General features: G+C 55.3%; 1 protein-coding gene across 4 annotated transcripts; it reads right to left on the reverse strand.

The window, feature by feature from the left end:
* Positions 1-98: 98 nt before the first annotated feature.
* Positions 99-8,174, reverse strand: Lrrc8e (leucine rich repeat containing 8 VRAC subunit E). 4 transcript variants are annotated; one of them, XM_004644886.2, is made up of 3 exons: positions 8,088-8,174; positions 4,515-4,657; positions 99-3,319 (listed from the first exon to the last, which is right to left on the reverse strand). In XM_004644886.2, exons 2-3 carry the CDS (start codon positions 4,650-4,652, stop codon positions 1,070-1,072), a joined length of 2,388 nt encoding a protein of 795 aa, XP_004644943.1. In that variant the 5' UTR covers positions 4,653-4,657; positions 8,088-8,174; the 3' UTR covers positions 99-1,069. The 4 variants fall into 4 exon arrangements, with proteins under 4 accessions (XP_004644943.1, XP_023560836.1, XP_023560837.1 ...); XM_023705068.1 differs by lacking the exon at positions 8,088-8,174 and adding an exon at positions 7,808-7,917; XM_023705069.1 differs by lacking the exon at positions 8,088-8,174 and adding an exon at positions 7,070-7,133.
* Positions 8,175-10,126: the final 1,952 nt, after the last annotated feature.

Here is a 10,126-nt window from a genome sequence, read left to right on the forward strand (position 1 = left end):
TTTTTTTTTTTTTTTTTTTTTTTTGCGTTACTGGGTACTGGGGATTGAACTCAGGAGAAATCAGAATTTAATTTTATTTATTTATTTATTTTGCAGTACCAAGGATCGAACTCAGGACCTTGCACTTGCCAGGCAGGCACTTATGCCGCTGAGTTATATCCCCGACCCCATAATTATTTATTGAGCGCCCACTGCTGTATGTTCCCTCACACAGGGAACACCCAAAAGACAACAGCCCTGCACTGTCTCCAGAAAAACGTACTCTACGGGACAGGTGTTCTTAACCTGGAGTCAGCCAACCTTAGGAAGCCCATGGCTAGCCCTGTGGACCACCTGGAAGTGGTCTGCAGGTTTTGTGTGTATGGTGCATGAACATTTTACCGAAGGAGGAGGTGCCCAGCTTCCATCAGATTCTCAAAGTCTAAAGGGGCTCAGAATCTAGACTTTCAGGTACTCGTGCTCTTTAGGGCAGCCACTGCCATCATGTGGTCCTAAGACCCATCATGAGTTATTGGGCATGCTTATTTACAATCGGGTTCCTGGCCACCATCCAAAGCTCCTGAGTCAGTCTTTTAGGGGTGGGGTCGGATGTTTTGTTCTGCCCTCGCTCCTCAGTGGATTTCGGTGAACAGCCAATCATAAGTACAGGGATCTGCAGCAAACTACTTCTAAGTCAGAAAAAAGCATCCAAGTGGGGATGGAGGAGTGGGAACCCCTGTCCTTTCTGTCTGTGTCCTCTCCTTGGGAGAGAACCACATGTGGGCTGCTTGGTTGGTGGGATGTGGTCCCACCGCCATCCACAACACTAATGGAGCTGGAATGCCTGGAGGGCGGGCAGGCCAGCCAGCCAAAGACAGGTGTGGCTTTGATCTGAGGGTTCTATGGCTGTGTTAGTATTTCCACATAGTTCCACCCCAAATCCACAGCTTCCTGTCTCTCCCTGGACAAACCAGTCTCAGGATCTAGTCTGAACCCCACAAAGCTGACACATTCACTCCTCCTCTCCTGGTGGAGCCCCTTGGCGGGGTGGAAGCATCCGAAGTCCTCTTCTTCAGCCTGCTCCCCGACTTCATTCCTCCTCCATCCTCTCTCGAACTTCAGCGGGCAGCCCTTCGTAGAGGGTGTCCTCCACCACCAGCCCTGCCTTCTTCAGTCCTGGGCAGCTTCCCAGTTCATCTGGCAGCACCTCTAACCTGTTGCCCTTGAGCTCCAGGCGGCTGAGGGCCCTGAGGGCTGCCACAAGGGGTGAGAGGTGGCAGAGGTGGTTATAGCCCAGGAGCAATGTCCGAAGCTTGAGGCAGCAGAACAGCTCGTCTGGCAAGGCTTCAAGGGCATTGTAGGAGAGAGCCAGGTGCTGCAAGTTCTGGAGGAGGCCCACCTCGGGTGGCAGGGAATGCAGCCCGTTGTGGGACACGTCCAGCAGTCGGAGGCTGAAGCACAGGCCGAGCTGGCTGGGCAGCATCTCCAGCTTGTTATGGCTCAGGTAGAGCTGCTCAAGGCCCCTGAGCTTCCGCACATGCTCTGGGACATAGGCAATCTGGTTGTGCCACAGCCTGAGCGTGACCAGCTTCCGGCAGTGCTGGAAACTGAGGATCTCCTCAATGGACCGGAGGTGGTTGTCTTTGAGGTCAAGTTCTTGCAGTGCACCTAGACTAAAGATGGCATGGGGGATGCGCTCCAGCCCACAGGCTACCAGCTCCAGCTCCCGAAGGACTGCCAACTTCTTGAGGCTGTTGAGGGCAAGCAGGCGCGCCCCGTCATTGTGCAGGCTGAGCCGCTGCAGGTGCCCTGCCACGTCGGTCACGCTAGCTGGCACCTTCCCGGCATTGCTGCGCAGGGACAGCACTTTGAGCTGCTTCAGCTCCCGGAGGCTCTCGAGCGAAGCAGCCCGAGCCAGCTCTGGAGGAAAAAGCCCCTCTAGGTGCAGCTCCTCCAAGCCCCGAAGCCCAAACACCCAGAGGGGCACCTCACGGAGCTCCTCGCATTTGACCCGGATCACTTTCAGGCGGTCCCGTAGGAAGATCTGGGAAGAGAAGGGCAGCCTGGCCGGGGAATGCAGCAAGCTGAGCTCCTGAAGGTTCACGAGCTGCGACAGTCCTGGGGGGAAGGCGATATCACAGATGGCCTCCAGCCTGAGGGCCTCCACTTCGCTCAGCTCAAAGACAGTGTCAGGCAGTCCAGGCAGCATGCAGAGAGCCAGCTCCAGCCGGCCCTGAGAGTTGCGCTGCAGCTTCTGCCTCAGTTTCTCTGGTGTCCACTCATGGTTGAGGTTGAGCTGCTTCAGGCGGCTTTCGCTGACCTCGGAGAGGAAGACAGCGAAGCGCTTTGAGTAGAGGGAGTCATACTCATCAATGAGGTGCAGCATGAAGGCAAAGTCGTTCCTGACGTCGGGGATGTCGCTCATGCCCGTCTCCTCACGCACAGATCGGAAGGAGTACTCCTTGAGCGGCCGGTGGAACAGCCAGTAGAGCGTGTACAGGCAGGTGATCCCGTAGACGCACACGAAGGAGATGTAGCAGAAGGCCAGCTTGGAGAAGAGATGGGCTTTTGTGTGGTTACAGCAGAAGCTGGCATAGCCAGTGACCTCTGAGGTCTCCACCTTGCAGGCCACCAGGAAGCTGATCTTCTCCACGTAGATCAGGTTGTAGACCAGGATGGCCAAGAACTTGCATACTTTGAGTACCGTCTGCCGGATGTACATGGTGTAGAGGATGTCCCCCTCTTCCACGTGCACCCGGAACTTCTTGACCTTCTCAAACAGGGCTTTGGCTTGTTCACCCTCCTTCTTGTCCAGCAGGGTGACAGCTGGAGGCTCAGTGACCACCTTCTCGGGTTCTGCTAACACTTTTTCCTTCTCACCCTCACTTGCCTTCCCAGACCCGGTCCCTGCTGCAGCCACCGTGATTACTGTGGCCCGCCCAGTGGCTGGGCCTTTCTGGTTCTCTCCGGAGACCTCAGACAGGGCCCGAGTGGTCCACGGCGAGTCGAAACACTTGCCCAGGATGGAGATGAAGTGCTCAATCTTGGAGCTAGTGCCAGGGAACTTGAACCAGAAGCTGGTGCACACCATGAAGATGAGCGTGTGGATGACGACCAGGTAGGGGAAGTACTTGGCATACCAGTGCAGGGCTGTCTCATAGCACAGCTGGTTAATAAAGCTGTACTGCTGCAGGTCCAAGTTGTTCTTGAGGCCACTCAGCTCCCGGAGGCCCCCCATGTGTTCGGAGACCCCCCGAGGTAACAGCTGCTGGCATGGGGCCTCTGAGAAGTTCTCCCGGGGTTCATGACTGGGCAGACAGATGATCTTGTCCTGTGTCACCTGGTGATGGTAAGATGGTGTTATGGTTTGTGTATTAGATGGCAAAATCAGTGAGAGGCTGGGGAGCTGGGAAACCCCAACCTGATAGCTGGCAGCCGGCTGATTTGGGGAACAGTTGCTAAAAATTCAGCATCAGTCCTTGTCTGAAAATAGGAGTTGGGTCAAGTTGTACCTCCCACCCCCAAAGTTGTTGAAATCTCCACCTTGTGAATGTGGCCTTATTTGAAAATAGGGTCTTGGGTTAGGGTTATAGCTCAGTGGTGTAAAGTGCCTGCCGTCATGACAAGTGCAAGGTCCCGAATTCAATCGCCAGTACCGCAAAAATAAATAAATAGGAAAAAAGGGGTCTTTACAGAAGTAATTGGGTCAAGGTAAGGCCATTAGGATAGGCTCTAATCCTTTGGAACTGTCCTTACAAAGAGGGGACATTTAAGCCAGGGATGGTGGTACACATCTGTCTTCCCAGCTACTCAGGAGGCTGAGGTGGGAGGATGACAAGTTCAAGGCTAGCCTGGGCAATTTAGTGAGATCCTGTCTCAAAGAAAAAAATTAACAAAACCAAAAAAAGAGCTAGAGCTACCCACCCCATCCCCCAGCATGCTGAGACAGCAAATGAGACTGGGCACAGTGGCTTGCACCTGTAATCCCAGCGCTTGGGAGGCTGAAAACAGGAGGATCACTGAGTCTGATGTGTGCAATGAGGCCCTGTACTAAATACATTAAAAAAAAAAAAAAAAAAAAAAACATGCTATCTAGAAGACAGAACATCTGGAGTTGTCAGGAGTGCAGGAAAATCTTGTACAGCAAATAACCACTAGGAAGAGAGTATGCAATGTGTTAATTATTGAAACTGTCCTACCAGTTTGATTTGAAACTGTCTCATTGCTATTTGTCTCTCAATAAAATTATGGAAAAAAAAAAAAAAAGAGTGCAGGAGAAAGTTTTGAAAAGATTCTGCCCAGCAGGCCCGGGCTGCCTCCCACCCTGTCCAGGACACCGAAATCCCCAGCAAGAAAAAAAAAAAAATAGTAAGAAACACCATAGCGCTGCGGAGGACTCTGACGCCGCAGCTGCCAGCTGCCAGCGGTGGTGGGTGAGGGGCCGGAAGGGGGCTGGGAGTGGCCCAGCGGGGTTTGGCAGCCGCTGCCCTCGGGGATTCCGCAGGCTGGCCCCACCCCACGGCCCCACCCCTCACCTGCAGCGTGCAGCCGAAGACCCCGATCATGAGCATGGCCACCGTGAGGTACTCCGCCAGCACGTCCCACCAGGGCTTGAGCACCTTGAACGCAGGCTGCTGTTCCGTGAATTGCTTGAACTCGGCCACAGGGATCATCTTGTCTGTTGGAAGCAGTGAGAAGGGGATGCAGAGAGATCGCGAGGAATCTGCCAGTGTCTCTGCCTGGGGATCCCTGTCCACTTCTGGCCCAGCCACAGTCTGGCAGAACCTACAGTTTGTCCCCTTTTCCTCTTTAGCTCGAGCTTTGCCTGCCTGTCCCATGCTAGGCCTCACCTCTCCTGATCTTGCTTCCTCTCCTTCCTCCCGAGCCCCTGTCCCCACCTGTCTGCCCAACTGCCTGGAGCTCAGAGCACAGGAGAGGCATGGCAGCTCACTGTCCCTGTCCCTGGCTTCCCATGTGTCCTTTCAAAACCCAGGGATCTAGGGACCTGGGAGATGGTTCAGTAGAATAAGTGCTTCCCTGGCAAGCGCAAGGGCCTGAGTCCACCAAAAACAAAACAAAACAAAACAAAAATCAGGGATCTTCCCCCTGCTGCATCGCCAGAAGCCCCCAAACACCTACTCCAAGGTATCCCGATTTCTTTTCCAGGTGTCAACCCACGGGACCAGAGCCTGTCCCAGGACTCAGGACTTGGGGGGGGGGGTGTGCCCCCACCCCCTCCTTCAGGGGCACTCTGGGCACAACCTCCAACCGGAAAAGCCGGCTGGAGCGGGGCTGTGCTTTGGTTACCCAGGCCCCAGGGTTTAGGGCGTGGCCGTGCTGAAGGCTAGTAGCCCTGGGGGGTGTGACCAGGACACCTGAGTTTCCACCAGAGGGTTCTGGAGGCCAGAATCTGAGATCCACCTAGGCTTGGAGAGGGCATGGAGCGTTGGAATGTGAAGGGTGGAGCGTCTGCAAAAGGAAACCTCAGAGTGGCACCTACAGGCGGCTGGCACCACGTGAGGCTGCCAGACTCTTGGGCTGCAGCCCATTGCGTCCCAGGTTTCCCTTTTGATCAAGGTATTGTTACTGCAGCTACAGATGGGCTAAACCCAAGTCCCACAGGGAAGGCATGGCACTCTCAGGACATCAACTTCTGATCTTGGGCTGCTCATTCAGGCTGGAGAAAAGGGGGGGGGCATGGGCTACCCACCTCTGCCAGCTCCCAGGCTCCACCCTGCCTCATCCCTTGTCTCTTAGGCAGATTTCTAGGCGCCTCTTGGCCACACCTTGGTCACAGGCACAGGACCATATGGCCTGCCTGGCCTCTTCCACAGGAGGAAACCCCACCCTTCTGTCCTGAACCTCAACCAGCTGCTGTGACACTTCTGTGCCCCCATATCTGTCCCAGTGTTTCCCAGAGACATAGGGGAGACTCCTGAGTCCGGACAAGGTAGGCACGTGGGCCATTCTGCATAGCACAGACCTTGCTCACCAGGCTAAGCCTGAAGTCCACATAACTGTACCCCTCAGCCCCTCAAGGCTGGCGTCTCAATACGGGTGTCTGTAGTCAAGGAGCACCCAGGATCCAGCATCTCTTATGGGATACCTCATGGTCCCCCCCTGCTCACTGCTACACATAAAGCCAAGTAACAATGAGCTTGGCCTCCTTGCCAGCCAGTGTCTAATCTGGTAGAAAAAGCCTACGACAGCCCAGCTCAGGGAATGAGCACACATGACAACCAAATGGGACTGGGGGAGGGGGGGAAGCACGACAACATGGCTTTGGGCGCATGCGCAAGGGTGCCGGTGCAAACATGCACAGAGCAGAGGGAAGGGGGTGTGTGTGTAACATCTGCTTTGAGTTCCAGCTGCGCAGGGCGGCCTTGATGAAACATTTTGGCCCACTGCTCTGTTCCTTTAACTTTGAAGGGGCACTGTAGATTTCTTTTAACCAAAAAACAGTAAGCCAGGGCTGAGTGCAGTGGTAAACCCTCCGATCTCAGCTATTCAGGAGGCTGAGGCAGGAGGATCGTGAGTTTAAGGCAATTTGAGACTGGAGTGTTCGCCTAGCATGCAGGAGGCTCTGGGTTGAAGCCTCAGCGATCCAAAAGGAAAAAAAGCAGTACTGTGGGGGACAGCAAAAACATCACACAGACAAGCTGGAAGCAACTTCTTTGGACCCACCTCCTAATGGTCTAACCTCCACCACCCACCTGCATGGCCCCAGGGACGCAGTCCCAGGAAGGAGGTCCCATAAAGACAGCCGAAGGCTCGCGGGGGAAGGTGTATGTATACACATAGAGCCAGGGGAGGACATGGGGGACTATCATTACTGTCTCCATGACTCAAATGTGATCGTCCAAACCGACCATTAAATTTCCACCGACTTGGAGCTGCCCCCACCCCGTGTCTGAGCAGAACTGGTGGCGGGGCTCTGAGAAAGGGACATCCAAGACTGGGCAGGGGCGGGCAACAATGGACACCAGGCTCAGTGTGGTGCTGGGTGCTCGCCACGCCGCGGCTCCCATTTTGGGAGCCTGGGGCATTGGGGCTCTTGTTTTCCAGACTTGAGGGCACAGGCATAACTTACATGTGGTACAGTTCCAGGTGGCATTTGAGCCCAGACTGTCTACCCTTCACTTCCTGTCTGTCTGGTGCCATCCACTCTGGTCTGTGTAGGAAAAGCTCTTCTTACTGTTACAGCATCTTTGCTTTTTTTTTTTTTTTTGAGACAGGCTTTCACTATGTAGTTTGGCCTGGCCTTGAACTCACTATGTAGCCCAGACTGGTCTTGAACTCCTGCGGATCCTCCTGCCTCAGCCTCCTGAGTGCTGGGATCAAGGTGTGCTTGAAGTGTAGTGTCTTTGCAGAAGAACCTGGGAGGGGTGTTCCAGAAGGCCAGGCTGAGGGGCCCTGTTAACCTAGGACCACACGCCTCCCCCATCTACGCTTCACCTCCACTTCGCTCTCAGGCTGGCATCAAGCTGTTTGCCTCCCAAGACATGGCAGACCAGTTCCTGCTTAGGCGGAGGTGGAGGGCGATTCTGGCCCAGTCTCCTCCTCACCCACAGCCCATCACCCACCCACGGCCTGCATGCTAAAGGTGCAGCAAGAAGTAGCCAAGTTTTTCAGCCTCAAATCAAAGTCCAAGCCTTGCTTTTTCCACAACTGGGAAACTGAGGCACGGGGCACGGGGAGGGTGGCCCCTGACGCACAGATCTTGGCCAGGCCGCCACTTTTCCAAGCTGCCCCTGCCTGAACTCCGGAGTCTAGAAGTTCACGCACAGCGGGATTCCGAGGGCGGGGTCCGAGGGTTTGGGGTGCTCACCATGAGAAGTCGGTGCGGTTTTCCCAGCCCAGGACGGGCAGCGAAGTCGGGATACCCAGCACGGACCTCTGCCGTTTGCCGGCTCTCTCTCCCGGCGCAGGTGCCCCTTAGGCGGGGCCTGTTTGTGCACCCCTGTCCCCACCCCCAGCTCCCGTGTGTCCGGGACAGTCGCCCAGCCAGTGCCAGGCGCACCTGAGCCATCCTCCTCCGGGCCGTACCCGGCTCCAGCCAGACCCCCATCTAGCCGGCCCGTCCCCGCGGGTGGGGAGCCCCTACTCACCGCAGCGGGGTGGATGTTGAGTCAAGTTCCTGTGTCCCGGGGTATGGAGCGGCCGGGACTCCCGGAGAGCTCCAGGGCGGGCGCGGGCCGGAGAGGGTGACTCAGGGTGGGCGGGGCAGGACTGCGGAGCCGCTCCGCCCCAAGGCCTTGCGGACGCCCGCCCCGCCTCGCCCCCGCGCTCCCAGGTGGAAACGCCCCCTCCTCCTGGCGCGCAGGCAGGGGCCTAAGCCCGGCTGCGGAGCCGCGAGCAAGGGGGTGGGGACGCGGAGGAGCGGGAGTGCGGGGCTCCCACAGCTACCTGAGCGCAGCTTTGGAGCGGCGTCGGGAGCGCGTGGAAGCCTTCCTCGCTCCCTAAGGCGCCGCCACCTGGCCTCCAAGCCCAGTCGAAGAACAGGTGACCAGGATCTCGTGTGGGGTGAGGAAAGGGCTTCCTGTCTCCTGTGCTGGCCTTAGGGCTCCGGTGGAGTGCTGGCCCGAGTGTCCCCGCCGGCCTGCCCCGAGCAGGTGGCTTCCAGGTCTGGATGTTCATCACCTAGGACTGGGCTGGCTCACAGAGCTAAGAGGCATTCATGTCCACCTGTAGGCAATTGGATTTGAACTTTTAAAAGTTTTGGTGGTACTGGGGAACCCAGAGCTATCGCCAGTCCTTTTTATTTTTTATGGATAAAGTCTTGGTAAGTTGCTCACACAGGATTCAAACTAGCAACCCTCCTGCCTCAGTCTCCCAAAAGTGTTGGGATTACAGGTGTGTGCCACTACCCCTCTTCATAGGTTTGAATCTACCTATGGCCTGAAAATCTCTCACTAATGGAAGAAGTAGATAAGAGAGTGACCCTCCCATCCTGGGGGAAAGAAATTGCTCCCAGCTGTGAGACTGGACAGTTTTAGGACTGAGGAATCCCTTAAACCAAGACTTTTTCTTCAGGCAGTCCAAAAACACACTTTCAAATTATTTGTCTTTTCTTCTTTTTCTTTTTCTTTTTTGAGAGAGTATTCACTGCATAGTTCAGACTGGCCTTGAACTCACTGTGTAGCCCACGATGGGCTCAAACTGGTAGTGATCCTTCTGCCTTAGCCTCTCCTGAGTGTTAAGGATTCAGGATTTAACTTGAGTGTGTATAATACGTGTGTGTGTGTGTGTGTGTGTGTGTGTGTTCGTGTTCGGTCCAGGGCTGAGAATCCAATTCCCTAGGCAAGTGCCACACCCCCCAGCCTTAGAGTTTCTGTTCTACACAGACATCAGTCCCATGAACAAAACAAGGAACACAATGATGTCAGTTTGGGACAAACTGCTGTGGCTACAATAAATCCAGGTAGTAGCCAGCAAAAAGACATTTTTTCTTTCTTCCCAGTGGGTCCTGGGGATCCATTCCCTGGTGGTCTGCTTGCAATCACATACTGCAGAGAGCATCTGGATACCCGTCTCTTCTACTGTCACAAGAGTCTGACTAGGGAGACTACAACAGCCCCCGGTTGGGTTGCCTGTCTCTTTCAGCATCTGGCATCCTCAGCCCGTGGAACGAGTGCTTGGCATGTGGCAGCCAGTGAATAGGGGAGGGGTGGCCCATGGGTGCCATCGAGTTTGGGCTCTTCAGAACTTAGGCCCAAGGGGGGGGAATTGGATGCAGGTGAACCTGGGAGGTGGTGGGAGGGAAGGAGGAAGTGATACTGGGAGGAGGAGGACAAGGAAGGCAGTTTATTGTTAGTGAAGGGACAGGGCAGTGCTATGGGCGGTCCGGGCTCCATTCTCCTGGGGATCTCTGGGTGTGGATGAAAAGGGCGCCTTCGATTGTCCCATCCAAGGGGCATGGAGGTGTTGTCCACCAGCCTGGCTGTCATTTTCAGAGGCTGAATGGAGAAGGGGTGCTATGCCCTGTATGTGGGTGCTTCTAGAGCAGGGGTAGTAGGACTGTCTTGGGTGCATCTTAGTTACTTTTTTTGTTGATGGGATAAAATACCTGACACCCAAGGTTAAGGGGGGAAAGGTTTATTTAGCTAACAGTTTGTAGAGGTTTCAGTCCCTAATTGGCTGCTCCAAG

The sequence above is a fragment of the Octodon degus genome, unplaced genomic scaffold, assembly GCF_000260255.1.
Source record: "Octodon degus isolate 3935 unplaced genomic scaffold, OctDeg1.0 scaffold00214, whole genome shotgun sequence".
In the NCBI taxonomy this organism is placed as follows: Eukaryota; Metazoa; Chordata; class Mammalia; order Rodentia; family Octodontidae; genus Octodon; species Octodon degus.